General features: G+C 34.6%; 1 protein-coding gene across 1 annotated transcript; it reads left to right on the top strand.

Annotated features, from left to right (window-relative positions):
• Positions 1 to 12,210: 12,210 nt before the first annotated feature.
• OR2T6 (olfactory receptor family 2 subfamily T member 6) lies at positions 12,211 to 13,170 on the top strand. Its single transcript, XM_021085069.1, has one exon. It carries the CDS (start codon positions 12,211 to 12,213, stop codon positions 13,168 to 13,170), a length of 960 nt encoding a protein of 319 aa, XP_020940728.1.
• The last annotated feature ends 12,506 nt before the right edge of the window (positions 13,171 to 25,676 follow it).

Here is a 25,676-nt window from a genome sequence, read left to right as displayed (position 1 = left end):
CAGTTTCTATATCTGGGCCAGAGACTTTCCAGAAATTTTGGTGAGTCCCTCCCACCTCAAAAAATAGAAAAACAATTACAACAATTATATTTGTTAGAATTATTGGTTTTTTTCATTAATATCATATCCTATTGGACACTTGAATAAGATATTTAGTCTTTTTACTTGAAATTTCACTTAATTTAAGTATTACTAATAATGATTTATCATATATAAAAATCACACATAATTATTATTTTTATTTTTTCTTTTTATTGTCAATGTGAATAATTTAGCATTAAACATATTTCAAAAGACTTTTAAATTTATTGTTCTGTATCACTACCTTATTATTTCCATATTATCCTTTTTCTTTTGCATGTTTTTACCATATATGAACCATAAAAGTACCACAAGATCAAGACTAAATTTTTTTTTAAAAATATGAAAAACAAGTTTTACTATAAAATACACTAATCTATTTCTCTTTCTTTAATATTACTTTTCTGCCTTTTATTATTCCAGATGTTATTTGACTTTTTATTTTTACTACTACTAATGTTAGTTACCATATAGTAATATATGAGAAATTATTTATTGCATTCTGTATCTCACATTTTATATAAGATTTTCTAAACCATGAAGAACATGTAAAATAATTTTAAATATCTCCCTAAAAGCCCAAATTATATGTGATATGGTTAATTTTTGTGGTTTTCATATTTTTACACACATAACCTGAAGGTTGTTTTGAAAAAAATTACCTTCTAATGGACCTTAAGTAGGCATCTAAAATATTTCCTGCTAAATTAAATAGTATCAACCTGTAAAATTTATACCAAATACAACATTATTTATTTTATTTGTTCTGAACTTAGCATTTTGGAAATTTTCAAGTCTACAGAAAAAAATATAATATTTTGAATATCCACTAAAATGGAAGAGAAGAAACAAAATTGTCACTATTTGCTGATAGCATTATATTTTATATAGGAAACCCTAAAGTCTCCAGCAAAAATTATTAGAGCTAAAAAATTAATTCAGCAAACTTGCAGGATACAATTTTAATATGTAGAAATCTCTTTTCTATGCACCAATAATGAACAGTCAGGAAGAGAAAGTAAAGAAAAAAATCTCATTTAAAAATTCCATTGAAAAAATGTAAAATACTCAGGAATAACCTTAACCAATGAGAAAAACAAAAACAAAAACAAAAACAAAAACCTGTTCTCTAAGAACTATAAGACAATGACAAAGGGAATTGAAGATGATACAAAGAAATGAAAATATATTCCATGTTATTGGACTGAAAGAATTAATACTGTTAAAACGGCCGTACTGCCCAAAGCAATCTATAAATGCAGATTCAATTCTATCTCTATCAAAATGCTAATGGAATTTTTCAGATAAATAGAATAAATAAACTTAAAATTCATATAGAACCACAAAAGATCCCAAACTGTTAAACAATCTTAAAAAAAGAACAAAGACGGATGTATCACCATCCTATACTTCAGACTGAACCACAAATCTACAGTCATCAAAACAGCATGGTACTGGCACATAAACAGAGGCATAAATAAATGGAACAGAATAGACACCAGAAATAAACCCACACATCTCTGGTCAATTAATCCACAACAAAGGAGGCAAGATAGTTCTGGAAAAACTTGACAGCTACATGTAAAAGAATGAAATGAGAACATTTTCACACACCATATACAACAATAAACTCAAAATGGATTAAAGGCCTAAACGTATTCGCTGAAAACATAAAACTACTAGAAGAGAACTTAGACAAAGCACTGTGACATAAACTGTAGCAACATTTTTAATCTACTTCCTAAAGCAAAATAAATAAAAAAACTAAACAAATTAGACCTAATAAAACTTAAAACATTTTTGCACAGCAAAAGAAACAATTAACAAAACTGAAAAAGACAATCTACAGAATGGGAGAAAACTTTTTACAAATGACATGACCCACAAGAATTTAATATAGAAAATATATAAACAACTCATAAAACTTAATATCAAAAAACAACCCAATCAAAAAAATGGGCAGGAAAAAAAAAGGATTTCCTTTCCTTCGTGGCTCAGTGAGTTAAGGATCTGCCATTGCTACTACAGTGGCTTGGGTTGTCGCTGTGGGGCAGGTTCAATTTCTGGCATGCCATGGGCACAGCCAAAAAAAAGAAAAAAAGAGATGAACTGAATATACATTTTTTTTCAAAGAAGACATAAAAATCATACAAATGGCCAACACATACATGAAAAGATGCTCAACATCGCTGTTTATTAGAGAAATGAAAATCAAAACAACAATGAGCCATACCTCATACATATCAGAATGGTTATCATCAAAGAGACAAATGTTGGGGAGTATGTGACAAATGTTGAAGAGTTATGTGAAGAAAAGGATATCCTTGAACACTGCTCGTGAGAATGTATATGGAAAACTATATGAAGCTTCCTCAAAAAATGAAAAAATGGAACTACTATATGTTCTAGTAATTCCATTCCTGGGTATATATATATGAAAAAGTGAAAAAAACTAATTCAAAAGGATACATGCACCCCAATGTTCATAACAGCACTACTTACAAGAGCCAAAGTTTAGAAGCAACCTAAGTCCATCTGCAGATACATGGATAAAGAAGATGTGATCTATATATATGAAGTAATACTCTTCAGTCTAAAAAGAATGAAATGCTGTCATTTGAAGCAACATCGATGGGTCTAGAGAATATTATACTTTATAAGTCAGAGAAGACAAATACTATGTGATATCTTTTATATATGGAATCAAAAAAAATACAAATGACTAATATCGCAAAACAGAAACAGATTCAAAGATATAGAAAACAAACTCTTACCAGAGGGAAGAAGGAAGTAGAGAAGTACAAGTTCGGGGTATGAAATTAAGAGATGCAAACTCTTATGTATAAAATAGATAAGCATAGGGAATTTTGTAACACAGGGAATTTTAGTCATTATATCACAACAACGTTTAATGGAGTATATAGTCCATAAAAATACTGAATCACTGTGCTGTATATCTGAAACTAATACAATATTGTAAACAACTATACTTGAATAAATTAAAAAGCAAATCAAAACATTAAGATATGTGATTTATTAAAACAGCAATTTTTTAAATATTAAAATAATGAAACAACATTTTTACCTAAAAAAAAAAATACCAAAATGTAAGTAACTTGAATACCTGTTGTGGCTCAGTGGGTTAAGAACCCAAAATAGGAGTTCCCATCAGCAGAAATGAATCTGGACTAGTATCCATGAGGAAACAGTTTCCATCTTTCAGTGGGTTAAGGATCCGGTATTACTGTGAGCTGTGGTGTAGGTCACAGACCTGGCTTGGATCTGGTGTGGCTATGGCTGTGGCTGTGGCATAGGCCTGCAGCTGTAGCTCCAATTTGACCCCTAGCCTGGGAAACTTCATATGCCATGGGTGCACCCCTGAAGAAAAAAAGAAAGAACTTGAAGTAGTGTCCATGAGGATGAGGGTTTGAACCTTGGTCTTACTCAGTGGGTTAAGGATCCAGCATTGCAGCAACCGCAGTGTAGACCACAGATGTGGCTTAGATACAGTGTTGCTGTGGCTGTAGCATAGGCCAGCAACTGCAGGTCTGATTCAATAGGCCACAGGTGCGGCCTTAAAAGAAAAAAAAAAGAACAGAGAAAAACAAAGGAAAAAAATGTGTAAGAAACTAATTTTAGGAGGCAAAGGAAAATAGAATATTGGGAGGAAGCATTTATTAATTTCTTTATTATTCATAAGAAGCATTGACATATAATTTGAAATTGAGATAGCAGAATTGATACAGCAGGTAATATGGCATAATTTTCAAACATAATACTATGAGAAGAAAAAAAATCTGTGAATGATTGATAATAGCATGTTTGAAGAATGGGATTAGGGGTTGAATGATTGCTGATGGGCTGAACTCAATTAATGGAGTAAAATGGGGAAAAATGATTCAAATTAGGCTATTTTAAATGGAAAGTCAAGAAACCAGGCTCATAGATTAGTAGTGATGTATTAAACAAAGAATGTGTCAAAGCAGAGTGCATAAACATTTACTATGGGTTCAACACAGGAGCAGGCTATTAACAGAGAGCAGCAGAAAATCTTCTGAGTGAATTTACATCTTGGATAACAATTAATTAATGCTATTTAGGGAACTGAGATCATGCTACAGTTAAATAGGAAAAAAATGTTTCAATCTCTCCTAACCTCCTCTCCCTTGATAAGCTTTGATTGACACAGTTGTCTGAGGTTTAAAGATTTCATTCCAGGAAGTAGACACTGATAGAAACATTCATTCCTAAGGGAAAAAAGAACCCAAACATTGTATTGGTAATAATATAAACTAATGATAATAATAACTCTTCACTTACTAATGTAATCTTCATCACAAACCTATTAGTTCTAATTTGCTATAGAGATTTTATATTTTGATTGCTAGTATGTCAGTGGTTCCTTATATAATACTTAGCACATAATACATACTTAAATTTGTTGGATGTTTTGTCTGTTCACATCAGTAATTTCAATTTTTCATACAAAATAATAATACTTCACTATATAATACACAACTGACATTTCCTTACTTTCTTCCCATGGTCATAGGAAGAGTTAATCCCATAATTCATAGTTCAGTGTCCTCAGAGAGAAACAGGATATCTGAAAATGGCAAATGATAGGTTTTATATATACAGTATAGCATTATCAAGAAATGCTACAGTAGCTTCTTATCAATATCTGCAATCACCTTAAATGTAATTCCTTATTCTAATAGCTTACATACACACTGGAGTTTCCATCATGGCTCAGTGGTAATGGATCTGACAAGTATCCATATGAGGTGGGTTTGACCCCTGGCTTCATTCAGTGGGTTAAGAATCTAGTATTGCAGTGAGCAGTGGTGTATGTCAGAGAAGCAGCTCTAACCTGGCTTCAATGTGGCTTGGTGTAGGCCAGCAACTACAGCTCCAATTTGACCCTCAGCTTGGAAACTCAAATGACACCAGTACAGATATAAACACACACACACAAAATTACCACTCATACACATATACACACATATACACCAACTGAGCTAAATTCATGTTGTGATGATGATGATGGTGGAATTGATACATCTATTTTAGTTGTTTTACATAAATTCTAGCATATAAATATACATACATGCACGTATGCATACATATATATCAGAATTAGAAGAGAAGCTCTAAGGGTAGTAAAATAGACACTCTCTCATACAGTACTACTGAGTGTTATAAAATTCATCTTGGGGTTTATTGGGAAATATGGATTTCTATCTTTTGATTTAGCAACTCCACTTATTGAAAATTCTTCTAAAGAAGTAAATTTGATCATAACCATTTTTGTGTAATTATCCATTGCACTGGTATTCTTAACTGCCAAAATATGAAATTAACCTGGGGAATTAGTTAAAATTCTCTTTATAATAATTTACCATGAGATAATTCATATCAGACTAAAATTTGCAGCACTGATTATGATGTATAATAAAATTAAAGAATAAAATACATTTACTAAATATAGCCTACATTCCATCCATATTCCTTAGCATATACATGAAAACATAACACTGGTTCTTTGTTGTAATGAATAAGTGATGTTATTCTTTTTTTTCTTTTTACTTTCCATGATTATCAATTTTCCCATTTCAGGAAGTCACAGGAAGTATACATTCCAGACCTCAGAGTCTGAAGTTCCCAGAAAAAATAACATGAGCATAATTGAAAGTTCCAATAGACTGTCAATCAATTGGACTGTCAACATTATATATTAAAGTTATAAAGGAGTCCTTATATTTTTCAAAATTTTTAATGAATTTTTGCTTTAAAAAATAAAGCAAAGGCTTATTATTTTTCAAACAAAAGTTGCATTCTTAACTTGTAACCTAGGATGAAGCCCTTCTCATTAACTTGATAACTGAAGGTTTGGTAACAATCATTTCCATAAATTGTATTTTTACATCAGTTGCCCTGTCAATAGTTTCATTAAAAACCTTCGTGATCAATTTTATTATAAATCTGGCCTGTGCTTTAACCAGTGATTGCACAAGCTGTTTTGGTATCATTTAGTTAATCGATGGTGTTTTATCAGCAAGTTGCTTCATGGAATAAAAAACTGAAAGAATTAGAACTCATGATTGTTAACGAAGTGATAAAATAAATGACCACATAATAGTATTCTCTTTCTTTACTTTGGCAATTTTCCCACTATTACTAATTTGCTTTCTAGGGAAGAAAATACATAAGGAGGCTTGTGATGAAACATTCAGAAAACACTTGTTTTCAAGCTGATAATTAAAAAAAAAAAAAAAAAAACTGGAAAGAAGTACATTCTTTGTCTTCCATTTAGACAATTTGAGTAAAGTTTTCAGTATTAACCAGAACCAGTTTAATTGATATCCCCTCTGGATTCTTCCTAAGAAATTTCCTCCTTGAGAAATCTCAGAATGGTTATGATGTCATTCTAGGTTATTTAACCTCTCCTCTCTTTGCTTCTCTGCTGCCCTGTGCCCCATCGTGTTTGTGGCATTGAAATGTGAAATCCATGACTTCAAATCTATAGTCTTCTTTAAATACCTCTAACTAATAATCTACTTTTTGATGCTTTGTACTTCTCAATCTGGATCTCCTATCATCTTTTCAAAGAAGGAAAGAAGTGAATATGGAGAAAGAAAAGAGGAAAACTGTGGAGGTTTCATTTTCTTTTAGTTTCTATGGTTTTGTCTTTTGCAAAGTTGTACATAGCCAACATTGCCTATAGCTAGTATTCCTCTCTCTAGATATAGTATACCTGTAAGTCATATACTGCCATCATTTCCATTCTCAGGGTAAGAAAGTCATTTGGCTCTCTTGGATAATATACATGAGTATCAAGAGGAATGGATAAGGAAGATTACTGATTTGTGAAAATTTAGATATTTTCTGCATGCTCATTTACCACAAGCTTGCTGTCTTATTAGAGTGAAGCACAGAGACTTAGATAGTAAAAATAATTAAATTGAATAGAATAGGAAATTAGAAATGTTGATTGAGTGTAAGGAAACAGGACATTTTACCTAAAAAATATTGGGTTAGAAATGGATGAAACAGAACCCAGAAGTGCAGAGGCCAATAATTTTGACTGACCTGAATAAAGCCAAAACTCTGGGAAAATATCTAGTTTTTCAAATCTAAAAAAAAAAAAAAAAAAAAGGCTACTATTTGAGGTATTTCTGAGCACTGTCAAATTATTCATTTAGCACATGTAAAGACATTTTTCAAGTAAAAATAAAATATTTACAGTTAAGCAGAGTAGATTGAGAAGTTGGGCATAAATAATCATATAAACACTTGGGGGAAGACTTCAAATTTTCTGTTGCTTCAACTACAAAATATCCATTTACTTTTCAAAAACAAATATCATTTTCTTTCACAAAAGATAATCAATGGTAAACCATCCTGCTAGCATTGAAATGGAACCAGGTACTATTTCATGAACTGATTTTATTTATTGCATTTTATGAACCATTTTGGACATACCAAGCAGCAATATATAGAAGATGGAAGCAGTCTTGACTAATTGTTCTAGATGCCTGTTGGTCAAATTTTGTTAGGCTGTGTTGAAAGTACATGCATAATGCATGCTTTGATGGTAGAAGGGAAGAAAAATGACCAACACCATTCATTATTTTTCCGATTCATGTCATTTCTTTCTTTCTTTTCCAGAGACCAGTTTTGTTCTGACTTAAGTCTTCAATTTAACCTTTGATTCAGTGAGATGATAGAGAATGTAAAAGCAAATATTCACATCATTTATGCCTTCATGTACAAATCGTAATGGGAAAATATTAAGTATAAGAATTATTAAATTCTAGGAGTAATATATTAATATATAGACCACCTCATATATGCAAAACTGTCCTAATGGCCACAGATATAAAAACTATTTAGAGTATTACTCTGGCCTCCAATAGTTCACACTGTAGTTGAGAAGACAGAAATACACAATGAATGAAAACACCAGGAAGACTTCCAGGAGTTGTGGAAACAAGTTGAAGACATGTCATGGGCGTTAGTGGGAAGCACTGTTCTTCATCATCAGAAACTTAAGAGCATCTCAAAAAGATAGAAGATGTTAGGGAACTCTGACCATCATAGTCTATCTTATTTGTAAAGGCATAAAATACAAAGTTCATAGTATGCTATAAGTAAAATAAACCAGATTCTAGGATGCTCGAATAAAGTGTCTTCCTAACTCTTCAATCTTCATTCAATTCAGCACATTCTCTGGTTGCTGTGTTACCTTGAGCCTGATTTCTGTCCTTAGTATTACTGATCCTTAACAATGAAAAACTCACTAAATCAACTGTGGGTGATTAACTTTTTACTTATATATTTTTATAAAAGGATAGTAAGTTTTTACTCAAAAATACATTATGCACATATTTAACTCATAAGACAACTAACAAAGAATGCATTCAAGGCAAAAGGACTAACATTTAATTTTGCCAACTTAATATTGATAATTTAGATAATTTTCGCTATCAAAATTAATGGTTAATTTATTGTCTGTACCTATATGCACATTTTCATATTATATATTTCCTTAGACTAAATTAATAAAAGTAGTGTTTAGGAGTTCCTGTCATGGCTCAGCAGTTAACAAATCGAGTAGGAATCATGAGGTTGCGTGTTTGATCCCTGGCCTCACTCAGGGGGTTAAGGATCCGACGTTGCTGTGAGCTGTAGTGTAGGTTGCAGATGCAGCTTGGATCTGGCATTGCTATGGCTCTGGCATAGGCTGGTGGCTTCAGCTCTGACTAGAACCCTGGCCTGGGAACCTCCATATGCCTCTGATGAGGCCTTAGAAAAAGACAAAAAAAAATAGTGTTTAGATATTTTTAGAAAAAAAATAACATTTTAAAGCCCACTTCCTCACATGTAAAGCCTAAATATTACTGTCATTCTTTAAACATTTTTTCTGATTACAGAAAATGTGTTTATTTGTTAAAGAGCTTCAAACCCTATAGAAAAAGTTTTATTTTAGTAATGTATTTATTTTATTTAAGTTCTTGAGTCAAACTCTTTTTGTAAGTTTAAAAGAGAGGTTTCACTACTTTTCTCTAAATTGCAATTTTGTTATATATGTAGGGGCAGCAAAACTTTACTTCTGTCAATGTTAGGTTTTTCAGCTATGGCCTTTTACAAAGGACAGATTAATAAAAGAAAAACAGTATATTAATACATGCAGCTCACAATACATGTGAGAAAAAGTAACTCAAAGCAATTGATGGCTTAGAATTGTGGCATACAGCATCTTCAGCAAAGAAAAATAGATTGTAGAGAAATGATAAGACAAAGGGAAGCAGCCTGATGTTTCCATGAGTGGCAAACTGTGAGAAGGTAAATATAAGCGGGGGAACTAATGGAATGACATTCGTAGACTCCTCTGGTACTTTCTTTGGGCTGATAAGCATATGTCTCCGGTAAGACAATTTATATCCTGCCTTTAGGCAGAATAGGGTAGGGGGGCTTTTTAACTGCCTTCAGTTCAAAATAACTTTTAGGTCAAAGCAGCATTTTTCAGGTGTCATATTTCTGTTTTCTTTCATCTTCTTATACCCATTGTGAATTCCATCTTTCCTTTTTGAAAATTCTTATGTGCTATGGTTTGTGTGTATATGTGTGTGTGTTTTGAAGGAGTTAGGGATGTTTATTTCTAAATACTCTTTTCTATTTGTTAAATCTCTGTATTTTACATTGGTCCCACAGAGGTTGAAGTAATGTGAATTTTTAACATTGTTCCTCCGAGAAAAATTAACACATGCTCATTCTATCAGATCAAATTTAGATTCATTTTGCCAAGTTTCTTCAGAAAAATTCCAATTGGGTTTTTAATTAAAATTGCATTTTATTAGTTTTACACTTGTCTGCAAGTTTAGTACATTATCCACCATTTCATCATTTCTGTTAATATTATGTACACATATTTTGTTAACTTTTTTTGATATATGAACACATATTTCAACATGGCATTAGTTCATATTATGCTGCAGTAATACCAGAGAGGGTCCTCTAAAGAAAGTATGAATGTGAGCTGATAACAGGGGCCACAGAAGCCTGGGATGAAGTAGGAAATATTGTGCTTCAGTCAGGGGAAAATGCTGAGTTATGCTTTTTTTCTGGGAGGCAAGTGCCAGGAATTTGCAGAGCACCAGAGAGCAGAGGGTAGAGGATCCAAGCCATTGAGGATCAGGCAACCACATTTAGGACTTCTGCATTTAGCTCACAAACAATGCAGGGACTTGAAGGGTTTTGAGAAAGAGGAAGAGGTTTGCATGAATGGGTTTACAGATACATTATTCTTAATGTACTGTTGGATTAAATAAAATATTACTTTTATTTATAAAAGTACATTTATAAGTGGAATTGGTTTATAATTGTAAGGGTTTGTGTTTTGGAAGTTATACAGGTTTATAAGATAAATGTGGATTATGCCTATATCTTTCTACACATGCAATAATTTTGAAATTATCTGTTCTCAGAAGATTTTCATAGAATGCTTCTAAACTAGGAATTTGAGGGGCACATAGCTGAGTATAATCTTTTAAAATGTTTCCAAATTCTGTGGGTCTTGTTAAATATTTTTCTTAGGAATTTAATTATATATGCATTATATTTATTTATAGTTACACATTCATGTTATGTATATAGATACACATACACAATACATACTTTAAAATAATCTTCATTGAAATCCCCACTATGTTAATATAATGTTGAAATAGCATCCTATACTATAATGTTTACTACTCTTCTCATATCTGTGGTGACATCATTTTTCTTATTCTTAATGATGTTTTGTGTCTTTCTACCCCTCCCCCAGCTATCATTACCATAGCTAGAGTTGGTCTATTTGTTCCAATTTCAAAGAATCATCTCTTTATATACATATATATATACCTAAAATATATATTCTCTTCCTCTTGTTTAAATTTATTTTGGGTTCAATTTTTATTTACACTATATATTTTTATATAAAAATGTGTTATTGAATGCTGTTGTATTTTGTCCAAGTACTCTTGGATTAGGTCCTATTGGCTTCCATAAATAGTGATAAATAAATGCATGTTTAAATGTTAAACAAATGGTTACAAGTTGTCATCTGCATCTCAGTTCTATAGATATTTAGAAAATACTTTTGACCTCTTTACCTTGGCCTACAAATCTTAAAAATCTGACCTCAGACACTTGACTATCAGCCTTTTTCACAATCCTCTTTATGACCTCTCCTGAACATAACAAACTCCTTTCTCTTTTAGAGAACTTAAATTTGCTATTCATTCTGCAAGAACTTCCCTCAAATCTTCATATAGCTGCTCATTTGTCATCCTTCATATCCATGTTAAACTTTTTCTCATAGCATTTCTTATTATCCAAAACCATCATTATCTTTTATTTGTTTACTCTCTTTCTCCCACAACTTAGATACATAAGTCATATGAGACATTTATTTTGTTTGCAATAGTATTCCTAGAGCCTAGAACACTGTACAGGTGGTTCTCCAAAAATGAAAATTGATTTGTGAATGATTGATAAATCTACACATGAGTGAAGGAACAAATAAGGATGATCCATTAATGAATGGTAAGATGGAAAATGCCGTGATCAGATTCATTATAGTTCATTATAATTTTCAGCTGTATCTAGAAACTAATGGTTATTTCAATTAGGATCAGACTTATAAGTTTTAAAGCTGTCACAAAAGTTCCCAATTCAAAGAAACATCTTACTGAATTTTATGTTTGTTGGAACTGATTCAATCATTTTCCAGTTGTATACAAATTTCAAATAAATGGTGCCAACTCCAGGAGAAGATCCTCTCTGTAGCCCAGATGTTCTAAATAGTAATTAAATTCCCTTAAACCAACCATTAATTTTCAAATTACCATTCGTTTTCATGCAATGGACTCTAATATCAGAATCATTCTTCAATGAGAAATAGCCAATAAAGAAGAAATTGCAAATGCAATCCTCTCATGATCAAAAAAAATCGATATTAGTATATAAATAATTTTAACTCAATCATGCATATACAGCTATTTTAGCTGTTCATTTTTGTCTACTCCAGTTTTCATTAACCTGGTGTTTCTTTCCTTATGCTTCCAGGTACAACTCAGAACAATGCACGGAGATAATAAGACCTTTTCCAGTGATTTCACCCTCACAGGGCTCTTCACTAACAATAAAGCCTCTGGATTCCTTTTCAGTGTCATTTGTGCCATCTTCTTCATGGCCATGATAGCTAATGGGGTCATGATCTTCCTGATCCACATAGACCCTCACCTCCACACCCCCATGTATTTCCTGCTCAGCCACCTGTCCTTCATTGACATGATGTTCATCTCCACCATTGTTCCCAAGATGCTGGTTGATTATCTTGTGGGCAAGGGGACCATCTCCTTCTTTGCCTGTACAGCCCAGTACTTTCTCTATCTGGGCTTTGTAGGGGCTGAATTTTTCCTGCTGGGACTCATGGCCTATGACCGATATGTGGCTATCTGCACCCCACTCCGCTATCCTGTGGTCATGAGCCATCGGGTCTGTTGGGTGATATTAACCACCTCTTGGTTTGGTGGTGCTTTAGACAGCTTCCTCCTTACTCCTATAACCATGAGTCTACCATTTTGTGCTTCACACAAAATCAATCACTTCTTTTGTGAGGCACCCACCATGCTGAGGTTGGCCTGTGGTGACAAAGCTGTATACGAAACCGTGATGTACATTTGCTGTGTCATGATGCTGCTAATCCCCTTTTCTGTTGTAATTGCTTCCTATGCCCGGCTTCTCATCATAGTTCACCAGATGAAATCAGCAGAAGGGAAGAAGAAGGCCTTTGCTACGTGCTCTTCACACATGATGGTGGTGATGTTGTTCTATGGGGCTGCTCTATACACATATATGCTTCCCCAGTCTTACCACACCCCAGTCAAAGACAAGGTCTTCTCTGCCTTTTACACTATCCTCACTCCCTTGTTAAACCCTCTTATCTACAGCCTGAGAAACAGAGATGTGAGTGGGGCCTTAAAGAGGGCTTTGGCCAGATGTCAAAGGAACCATGGTGTGACAAGAGAAGAATTCTGACAGTCTGAGTCTTCTATGCCTACTCAGGGATATATGAGGTTATGCCATTTATAATATAGATAGAAAATGCTTGCAGTGCCAGTTATGTTAAAACATGCATTAACAGTACTTGTAACAAAAATGTGAAGCCACTTTTACATTCATGCATGAATAATGCCAGAGTGCTATAAATGTCACCAAGGCAAACTTGGGTCCATTTGCCCAACATGAAACAAAGACCATCTACTGACACCAGGTTGTGGTGAAGCAAAATACAGCGTTTGTTTTAGGCATCACACAAGGAGAATGGGAAGCTAGTGCTCAAAATAAAACTCCCTGATGGTTTCCAGGTAAGGGTTTTAAAATGCAACATTAAGGGTGAGGATCACAGGGTACATGATCAGTTCATGGGTATTCTTCTGATTCATTTGTGGTGAGGTAACCAGGTGATATTTTAATCTTAATCATCAGTCTTCTGGTTCCAATCAGTTTAGTCTCTATGTGCTTGTGGTTAGCATGTAGTTACCACTCTCCACCAGGGTGAAGGTATTAGTTTCTGAAGAACCACTCAAACACTTAGCATGTACTTGAGAAATAATTAAAACTGTGATTCTGTTTTATTGTTTTAATTAAACTATCATTACTTGTCTTGCTTGACTGCTTTACCTTTGTTTCTGCATTCCCTCATTTCTCTAAGTAATAACTACTTGAGTCCGCTCTTTAAAAAGGGAAATGTCTCAAAGACTAAAACATTTTTCTAGGGAGGCTGGCAAGATGGTGGAAGAGTAAGAGGTCGTTTTCACCCTCTCCCCAAAACACATCAAAAAAACACATCTACATGTAAAACGATTCACACAGAACATCAACTGAATGCTGGCAGAAGAACTTAAACCTCCAAAAAGGGCAAGAAATTCTTGGCAGAACTGCGTAGAACAAAAGAAAAAAATAGAGAGAGAAAAGGACGTGTCTAACACTCCCTTGAGGGAGTTGTGAAAAAGAAATGGAACTTACACCCTGGGAAGCCACTTAACCAATGGAAAGATCAGCTGAGTCAGAGGGAACTCCAAGAAGCTGAGAAAAGTACAACAGCAGGTCTGAGATCCAAATAGCAAAGATATGAACAGACCATCTGAACCACTGGCACAGACACCACAGACTGAGATGCTTGGTGGGGTTTGGGTGCTGAAACTTAGGCTCCAGAGGTCAGTCCTGGGGAGCAGGCTGGGGTTCCTGGTGTGGAGACAACCTAAAGGACTAAGGAGCAGTGTGCTGCTGAAGAGGTGGGTGGTACACTAAGGGCTGGGGAGTGGAAAGCCATGGCAGAGGGAACCTATGAGAAGGTCCAGACCTGCAGGAGAGGCTTCTACTTGAGTCTGCAGGAGAGGCTACTACCTTTTGGGAAGGGCAGAGGAGGAGGGGCAGGCTTCCATAAAAAATTCCTTGGGTCCCAGTGTGCACACTTGCCCACTGGATCTCAGAGAGCTGAGCATTCCTTCCCAGTGCCTGTGCCCCACCCATGCATATATGGCCCTGCTGGCACCCTTGCATGCTCCTGGTGCCTACACCCAGCCTGCACGGATGCTGCCCCACCCACATGGGTCTGGCCCTGCCAGCACCCTCACAGCTCCTGATTCCACACCCTGCCCTCATGGAGTCACCCCCCCCAGACCACCCTGTACTGTGCCAAATTACCGTTTGGCTTCCCCAAATTTGCAGAAAAAGAAAAACACAAGCATGAGGAAGAAGCTCAGAAACCATTCCCAGTTAAAGCAACAGAAGAATTCACCTAAAGCAATCAACAATGAAACAGACCTCTGCAGGTCTGAAAAACTTTGAGTTCAAAAGGGAGATAGGGAAAATACTGAAGGAATTAAGAAAGGATATGAACAGTAATGCAGGTTCCCTCTGAAGGGAGTTAAAAAATATAAGGAGGAGCCAAGAAAAATTAGAAAATTCATTTGCAGTGATACAAACTGAGCTAAAGGCAATAAAAACCAGAATGAATGATGCTTAGGAACGAATTAGTCACATGGAAGATAGAATAATGGAAATCACCCAAACAGGACAGCAGACACAAAACCAAATGAAAAAACATGAAAGCAATATAAGAGACCTATGGGATAATATAAAGCAGGCCAATCTACACATAATAGGAATTCCAGAAGAAGAAAAAGATAAGGGGATTGGAAGTATATTTGAAGAAATTATGGCTGAAAACTTTCCAAATCTAAAGGATACTGATATCAAGATACAGGATGTACAGAGGGAACTAAACAAATTGAACCCAAACAGGCCCACATCAAGACATATTATAATAAAAATGGCAAAAGTTAAAGATAAAGAGAGGATTCTAAAGGCAGCAAGAGAAAGGCAAAGTGTTAATTATAAGGGAATCCCAATAAGGCTATCAGCTGATTTCTTTACAGAAACACTACAGACCACAAAGGAGTGGCAAGATATATTTAAAGCACAGAAAGGAAAAAAATATGCAACCTAGAATACTCTATCCAGCAAGAATATCATTTAATATAGAAATGGAAATAAAGAATATCTCCAACAAACAAAACTGAAAGAATACAGCAAGATGAAACCCATTCTAAAAGAAATACTGAAAAGCTTTCTCTAAATTAAAAAAAAAAAAAAGACATCAAAACCATGCAATGTGGGTAAGGGAAGTATGAAAAAATAGATTCTTTTATTTTAATCTTAATAATATGTTTGAGCCTATATGATTATCAGGCTAAAGTAAGCAGATATAGGAATGTGTTAACATATGTAAAAAACAGGGCAAAACATAAATCCAAACCAAATATTACATTCACAAAAAAATGAAAAATACTCAAGTAGAAAATAAATGGAGACCATCCAACCAAAACAAGAAAAGAAGAAAAGAGAAACATAGCGTCAAGTGGAAAACAAGGCTTAAAATGTCAATAAATAAATATCTATCAATAATCACCTTAAATGTCAATGGACTGAATGTACCAATCAAAAGACACAAAGTAGCAGATTGGATAAAAAGCAAAAACCTTTGATCTGCTGCCTACAAGAAACTCACCTTAGGACCATAGACACATAGATTGAAAGTGAGGGGTGGGAAAAAATATTTCATGACAATGGACATGACAGGAAAGCAGGAGTTGCAATATTCATATCAGAAGAAACAGACTTTAAAATGAAGGCCATAAAGAAACACAAAGAAGGGCACTATTTAATGGTTAAAAGAGACATTAAAGAAGAGGATATTGCTATCATCAACATATATATAGGAGAACCCAGATACCTACAACAAATATTAGCAAAATTGATGGGAATAAGATCATAGTAGGAGACATTAACACCCCACTCACATACATGGACAGATCCTCTAGACAGAACATTAATAAAGCAACAGAGATCCTAAATGACACAATAGAAAAGTTAGACTTAATCAACATTTTCAGCACATTGCATTCAAAAAAATCAGAATACACAATCTCCTCAAGTGCATACGGAACATTCTCAAGAATTAACAACATATTGGGGCACAAAGCTAAACTCAACACATTTTAGAGTATATAAATGATTTCAAGTATCTTCTATGACCACAATGATATGAAACTAGAAATCAACCAAAGGGAAAGAAATGAGAAAAAACCTACTACATGGAGACTAAACAACATGCTACTAAAAAAACCAATGGGTCAATGAAGAAATCAAGAAGGAAATTAAAAAATACCTTGAGACAAATGATAATGAAGACAAAACCACTCAAAATCTATGTGATGCTGCAAAAGCAGTGCTCAGAGGGAAGTTCATAGCAATACAGGCCTTCTTCAAAAATGAAGAAAAATCTAAAATTGTCAACATAACCCACCACATAAATGAATTAGAAAAAGAAGAACAAACAAAACCTAAAGTCACCAGAAGGAAGGAAATCATAAAGATCGAAGAGGAAATCAATAAAATAGAAATTCAAAAAACAATAGACAAACTCAATCAAACCAAGAGCTGGTTCTTTGAAAAGGTAAACAAAAGTGACAAACCTCTGGCTAGACTCCAAGAAGAGGAGAGAAAAAACCCAAATAAATAAAATAAGACATGAAAAAGAAGAAATCACAACAGATAATACAGAAATAAAAAAAATATGAGAATACTATCAACAATTATATACCAACAAATCTTCAACCTAGAAGAAATGGACAACTTTCTTGAGACTTACAGCCTGCCAAAACTGAATCAAGAAGAAATAGATCAAGTGAACAGACTTGTCACTAGAAATGAAATTGAATATGTCATAAAAACACTCCCTACATATAAAAGCCCATCACCAGATGGCTTCACAGGAGAATTCTACCATACACACAAAGTGGAACTTATACACACCCTCCTTAAACTCTTTCAAAAGTTGAAGAAGAAGGAACACTCCCAAAGACATTCCATGAGGCCACCATCACCTTAATTCCAAAATCAGACAAAGATACCACTAAAAAAGAAAACCATAGGCCAACATCTTTGATGAATATAGACACGAAAATTCTCAACAAAAGTTTAGTTAACTGAATCCAACAATATGTCAAAAAGATTGTACATCATGACCAGATGGGATTCATCCTAGGTTCACAAGGATGGTTCAATGTACACAAATCAATTAACATCATACACCACATTAACAAAAGTCAAAAACTGCATGATCATCTCAATAGATGCAGAAAAAGCATTTGACAAAGTCCAACATCCCTTCTTGATAAAAACTCTTACCAAAGTGGGTATAGAGAGAACATTCCTTAACATAACTAAAGCCATTTATGTCAAACACACAGCAGATATAATACTCAATGGAGAAAAGATGAAAGCCTTCCCACCAAAATCTGGAACAAGAAAGGGATGCCCACTTTCACCACTGCTATTCAACATAGTTTTGGAAGTTCAAGCCATAGCAATCAGACAAACAAGAGAAATTAAAGGCATCCAAATAGGAAGAGAAGAGATAAAACTGTCACTGTGTGAAGATGACATGATACCATATACAGAAAACCCCAAAGACTCAAGCCAAACTACTTGAACTGATCAACAAATTCAGTAAAGCAGCAGGATATAAGATTCACATTCAGAAATCAGTCATATTTCTGTATACTAACAATGAAATATTAGAACAGGAACACGGAAATATAATACCTTTTAAAATTGCACCCCAAAAAATCAAATACCTGGGAATACACCTGACCAAGGAGGTAAAGGACTTATATGCTGATGACTATAAAACATTAATCAAAGAAATTAAAGATGTAAAAAATGGAAAGATATTCCATGCTCCTGGGCTGGAAAAATTAATATTGTAAAAATGGCCATACTATCCAAAACAATCTACAGATTCAATGCAATCCCTATCAAATTACCCATGACATTTTTCACAGACCTAGAACAAACAATCCAAAAATTTATATGGAACCACAAAAGACCCAGAATTGCCAAAGTAGTGCTGAGGACCAAAACAAAGCAGGAGGCCTAACTCTTCCAGACTTCAGGCAACAGTACAAAGCCACAGTCATCAAGACAGTGTGGCAGTGGTACCAAAACAGACATACAGATAAATGGAACAGAATACAGAACCCGGAAATAAAACCAGACACCTACGGTCAAGTAATCTTTGACAAAGGAGGCAAGAACATAAAATGGAAGACGACAGTCATTTCAACAAGTATTGCTGGGAAATCTGGACAGCTGCATGAAAATCAGTGAAACTAGAACCCACCCTAACACCATGCACAAAAATAAACACAAAATGGCTTAAAGACTTACATATAAGACAAGACACCATCAAACTCCTAAAAGAGACATAGGTAAAACATTCTCTGACATCAACCTTACAAATGTTTTCTCAGGTCAGTCTCCCAAAGCAACAGAAATAAAAGCAAAAATAAACCAAAGGGACCTAATCAAACTGACAAGCTTTTGCACAACAAAGGAAACCAAAAAGAAACTAAAAAGACAACTTAAGGTATCAGAGAAAATAGTTTCAAATGATGCAATGGACAAGGGATTAATCTCTGGAATATACAAGCAACTTATACAACTCAATAGCAAAAAAGCCAACAACCCAATGGAAAAATGGGAAAAGACCTGAATAGACGTTTTTCCAAGGAAGATGTACAGATGGCCAACAAGCACATGAAAAAATGCTCAACATCCCTGATTATTAGAGAAATGCAAATCAAAACTACCAGGAGATACCACCTCACAATAGTCAGAATGGTCATAATTAATAAGTATACAAATAACAAATGCTGGAGGGGGTGCAGAGAAAAGGGATACCTTCTGCACTGTTGGTGGGAATGTAAGCTGGTACAACCATTATGGAGAACAGTATGGAGGTACCTAAGAAATCTATACATAGAACTTCCATATGACCCACCAATCCCATTCTTGGGCATATATCCAGACAAAACTTTCCTTAAAAAAGACACATGCACCCACATGTACATTGCAGCCTTATTTACAATAGCCAAAATATGGATACAACCCAAATGTCCATCGTTAGATGATTGGATTAGGTAAAAGTGGTATATATACACAATGTAATACTACTCGGCCATAAAAAAAGGACATCATTATACCATTTGCAACAACATGGATGAAACTAGAGACTCTCATCCTGAGTGAAGTAAGTCAGAAAGAGAGACAAATACTATTTGATATCATTTATATGTGGAATCTATTATATGGCACAAATGATCCTTTCTGCAGAAGAGAAAATCATGGACTTGGAGAATAGACTTATGGTAGCCAAGAGGGAGGGGGAGGAAGTGGGGTAGATTGGGAGTTTGGTGTTAATGGATGCAGACTATTGCCTTTGGAATGGATAGGAAATAAATCCTGCTGTGTAGCCTTGGAAACTCTGTCTAGTCACTTATGATGGAGCATGATAATGTGAGAAAATAGAATGTGTACATTTATGTGTATCTGGGTCACCATGCTGTACAGCAGAAAAAAAAATGTATTGGGGAAATAATTTTAAAAATAAAATAAATAATATAAAATACAATACAATACAAAAAAAAAAAAAAAAACCTTTTTCTACAAACAAGAGATGGAACACATAGAGAGACTTTTGCACTCAGGAAGCTCCACCAGTTCCTGCTTGTGTTTATAAATACCACTGGTGTTTATTTCTTTATTATTCTAATGTATTAACAATTCTAAATCATTCTCTCATATTGAGTCTCTGATTATAATTTACATGTATAAATGCTCCAAAATGACTGGTTAATATTGCATACTCTGCCCACCCTCAGTTGCCTCATAAGAATGGTAACTTTGATTACATTAATTTAGATCTATTGATGGAAATTATGAAAGGGTTAGGTGTGCAGACATTTGAAAGAAACTTAAAATTTCAGAGGGAATACCTACAAAAATTCACATCAAGACTTAGAAAACCCAAATATTCCTTCGTTGAATAACAATTGAAAACATTCCTCTTTACTTAAATTTGGAGCTGGAAAAAAAATATGTTTTTGCAGAAGTGCAAAGACTATTCTACTGGGAAAAGGTTCTATGATGTATGTTTGTTATGTGACAGATAACCATTACATCAGGAGACACAGTGAGGCAGGTGAGAAAGGAGTTCTCTATACCATACTTCTAATCACACTGACACATATGCTGAGTGGTTCATAAAATCTTTAAGCGAATGGTTTAAAAAAAAATCACCTTGGAACACTGTGTTGAATTCAGCAGTTAATCAGGAAAGTGGACCTGCTCCTGTATATTTCAGTAGGGTCATCAGTTGCAAATAAGATGTAGCCTTTCATCTCCTTCAATTTTGTCAGATTGTTTTGGACAGCACCATGTTCCAGGTGTAGGAGAGAGCATTTCCAACCCAGAGGATGGCGAGGCACAGGAAAACAATAAATCAGAAGAAGTGGGGAGTGGCTCTGAGAACCAAGAATAAATTTGGGCTCCACCTTTAAAGACCTTGTGAAATTCTTTCCATCCTATGTGTGACTGAGGCAGTTTCCTCTTTTGTGATATTTGAATTAATCTAATGTTTTTCTTATAAGATTTTAAAGGTCAAATATAATAAATGATATAAACACCAGTCATTATTCCAGCTTTTTTTTAATAAAGGTAATTGTTTTCCATGTTCATAATATCTATACTGGTTTTTAAAAATTCCTCCATTTATTTTTTTCTCTCTATTCCTAACACATATAAGCATGTTGTCTTATTAATTATACCAAGGTAAGGAGGATTGGTAATGGATAAAAATAGTGTCCCAACTGCATGGATTAAAAGTAAATTGTATTTTGAAAATTATGAGGAAAATAAATAATGCAAACTTTTAAAATACAGTAATTAAAACAACGAGATAGCACTGCACATCTATTAGAATAGTTACAATTCAAAATAAAGAAAATAACAAATGCTAGTGAAATACAGGATCCCTCATTTATTGCTTTTAGAGATGCAAAATGATGTAACTATTCTGGAAGACAGTCTGGCTTTTCATACAAAACTAAACACAATCTTACCATATAGTCTAGCAATTGTGCTTCTCAGGATTTATCCTTACTGATTTTTTTTACGCAAAAATTTCTATGTGGATATTTAGAGTAGCTTTCTCTCATAATCACCAATAATCAGTAGATGAACAGATAAATAAACTGATCCATTCATACAAGGGAATATCATTCAACAATAAAGAGAAATGAGTTACCAACCCAAGAAATAAAGGAAGAATCTTCAAGATATAGTACTAAGTGAAAAAAAAGTCTGAAAAGGCTACATAGCATATAATTCCAACTATATAATATTCTGAGAAAGGAAAAATATAGGAGCAATAAAAAGGTCAGTAATATTCAGGGATTGGAGAAAGAAGGTCCCAATAGGTGGAACACAAAGGAATGTTAGGGTAGTGAAGCTATTCTGTATGATAGTGTAATGGTAGTTACGTGGCATACGCATTTGTCAAAACTCATAGAACAGAAAGAGGGAACCCTAGTGTAAACAATGGACTTCAGTTAATAATAATGTATGAAAATCTGTTCATTGATTATAACAAATGTACAATACTAACACAAGGTATTAAAAACAGGAGAAAGAGGCACTATATGGTAACTCTCTGTACTCTATGCTAAATTTTATGTAAACTGAACAATTTATTAATTTAAAAAACACATAACACTCTTATACTGTATTTCACTCAAGAAATCATTAGAAAATGTTCAAAAGAATTGTGGCATTTGTAGAAGTCAAGTGGGGATCAGGATTTAAACAATAAAAGCTTGTTAATTTCATTGGCTTTATTTTTGAGATTTGGCTATGTGTATTTTGGGGTGGGGTGAGAATTAAGGCTAGTAGTTTTTGGAAAGGAAATTTAATTTCACATTTTGGGTGCATGGTAGCATTTCCTTGGTTCTACACATTTCAAGTCAGTATTTCTTTCCTGGATGTATTATTAGGTACTGGTAATGCACAATCTGAACTTGGAGGGCGAAGTAAGAAGTCTGTATTTCTCTGTGCTCTTTATCCTCCCCCACATCAGGATAAACTGGTCTTTAAATAGATGGCTGCTACTGAAAGGTAAGGCCCACAGTAGAGTGAGTGGAATGCTTTTCTTCTCAGTGGGTTTTTATAATTCATTACAGGTTCCATACACTGAAATGGTTGTATGGTTTAGACAGAGACAGTTGTGCAGAGATAGCGGAAAATGTTGAAGTCCTTTGATGGAAAGTAAAGACAATCCCTCTACTCGTGAGCCACATGGCCCATGCCTTCAGGGAAATCAGGTTTAATATTAGTGCCAGACCCCATGGTAAACATCTTAGGACCTTTCTGTAGTAGAAATCAGAAAGCCAAATATGTGACATTTCACAGAATTTGTAATGACCGGAAGAGTGATCAATATGGCTCTTAGAGCTGCCAGATCCTTACTGTTATTTACATGACTATGATACCTTGGCTTCAGTATCTCTATAAGTGAAATATGGAATATCCCCACAGATTCCCATTAAAAAGATCATTGCTGGATCCCTTAGAAAAAAATAAATAAAAATAAATATTTACCAAAAACTTGAGTAGTACACAGGCCCTTTCATCAATTTGACAAAGAATATGACCAGTCTTAAATTAGGTTTATATTCTTTATTTTTATATAACAGATGTGGTTGCAGGTAAACTTTAATTAACAATGTTTTTCTTTCTCTCTCTTTTCTTCCTTCCTTCCTTCCTTCCTTCCTTTCTCTTTCTTTCTTCCTTTCTCTCTTTCTTTCTTTCTTCCTTTCTCTCTTTCTTTCTTTCTTTCTTTCTTTCTTTCTTTCTTTCTTTCTTTCTTTCTTTCATTCTCTCTTTCTTGGGCTGCTACTGTGGCATATGGAAGTTCCTTGGCCAAGGGTCAAATTGGATCTGCAGCTGCAGGCCTAAACCACAGCCACAGCAACACCAGATCTGAGCTACAACTCTGACCTGCCTCAGCTTGCAGCAACATTGGATCCTTAATCCACTGAGTGAGGCCAGGGACCAAACCTAGATCTTCACTTACACTATGTCTAGTTCTTAACCCACTGAGCTACAAGGGAAACGCCTTGGTTTATATTCTGATGTTTAGAATGTAATGAACACATTCTGTGCTTTAAAAAATGTCGTTGGACTTCCCATCGTGGCTCAGTGATTAATGAATCCAACTAGGAACCATGAGGTTGCGGGTTTGATTCCTGGCCTCGCTCAGTGGGTTAAGTATCTGGCATTGTGGTGAGCTGTGGTGTAGGTCACAGACACAGCTGGGATCCCATGTTGCTGTGGCTCTGGCATAGGCCAGTGGCTACAGCTATTGGACCCCTAGCCTGGGAACTTCCATATGCTGCAGGTGCAGTCCTAGAAAATACAAAAAGCCAAAACAAAAGAAAAAATGTGGTTGAATGTAGCAGAAAGAGTGAATTTCAGCATAAATGTGTGTTCCTATGAAGTCAGCAGTTCCACCTATGAAGCATAGGACCACACATAAGAAGGAGTGTAGGTGAATTGGGAACTGAGGTAGGGGAGGGAGCCTACCAATGGCCTGACAAGTAGTGAGCACTCCGTAAATGAAGCCCAAAGAAAATGTGGGGACTCTTCACATAGGAGGAAATTTCAAGTGATGGAATTATCATAACATGAGATCTTGCTAATGATTGATCAATGGCTTTATGGCACATAATTTCAGCAGTTGCCAGTGGCTTTCTGAATCACTGTGTCAAGAATTTTTCAAGGGAGTTCCCATCTTTCTCAGTGGGATACTAGTTTTCTTTCTCTCTCTTTTGATACTGGATCAATTCCCACTAGTATCCATGAGGACATAGGTTCAATCCCTGGCCTTGCTCAGTGGGTTAAGATCCAGAGTTGGTGTGAGCTTCAGGGTAGGTCACAGACATGGCTTGGATCCTTCATTGCCATGGCGGTGGTGTAGCCCTGCAGCTACAGCTCCAATTGGACCTCTAGCCTGGGAACTTCCACATGCCTCAGGTGCAGCATTAAAAAGCCAAAAAAAAAAAATATATACCTTTTTCAAGATAAAGTCCACACTTGAGGTTTGTAGGATTAGTCATACAATTCCATTAGCCAGGATGGATAAAAGCAGACTTCTGGGCATGAGTTCCAGGATATAAGGTGCCAGACAGAATTGCTTTGTGTTTGAGATTTCTGATCTTATTTAAAATGGTCATTGCAGAAGTGAGCAAAAGTCACAGAAAGCTGTATTGGCTTATACAGCCTACTGTAAACAGCAGCATTGGCACAAAATTAGGGTCTCCTCCTTCAAACCAGTTTATCTACCGAACCACTCTTTGCTAATAAGCATGTTTCACTTTATTGCAAAAATATGAAGTAATAACGTGGTCTCTGAGACCCAGGAAGACCCACACACACACATACACACACCCCACACATACTGCTTATAAAGAATTGTTACCAAGGGAAAAAAATTCAGCAATCATTACTGAAAGAAAAATTTACATGATAAACAACTGTAGGAGTATAATTTTTAATTTTTTTATTAAAGTATACTTGATTTAATTTTTATCATGATGGAGTTTATCTGACTCAATCTAAGAAAAGATTCAGACCTAATAATGAATTAATATATGTTTTATTATGAGAATCTTAAAAAATACGGAAAAGCCTATTTTCACCATGTATGGTTGACATAGTTTGGGAAATTCTAAATAATAAATCAAATTTAAAAATAAATCTCTATGTTTTAGAATAAAGTAAATTATATGTTTATTTTTGTACACTTGATGACTATACAAAATAAACATGACATGATTCTTTCCAAAAATTTTTACTAATTAGAAATTGTAGATTAACAAGATTAAAAAAGAAATTAATATTTTAAAGCCAGCAGCCCTCCACTTGGACAGAAATGAAAATTGACAAATGCAAAAAAATGTGCATAAACCCTAACAAAATAGGTAGGTATAAATCTGATGAGAAATATAGAAAAGTAAATATAATGAAAAACATGTAGAAATATGCAGAACACACATCACATACACATGAATATCCACACA

This window comes from Sus scrofa, chromosome 2, assembly GCF_054392235.1.
Source record: "Sus scrofa isolate SSC_HxYL_T2T_F1_AM1 chromosome 2, Sscrofa_HxYL_maternal_Yorkshire_Landrace_v2.0, whole genome shotgun sequence".
Classification (NCBI taxonomy): Eukaryota; Metazoa; Chordata; class Mammalia; order Artiodactyla; family Suidae; genus Sus; species Sus scrofa.
The sequence above is the reverse complement of the archived record's forward strand: the minus strand, read 5'-3'. Positions and strand labels throughout refer to the sequence as shown.

Excerpts from the sequence above, each read along its gene's own strand:
- OR2T6 (XM_021085069.1), top strand. The coding sequence starts at position 12,211 with ATGCACGGAGATAATAAGACCTTTTCCAGTGATTTCACCCTCACAGGG.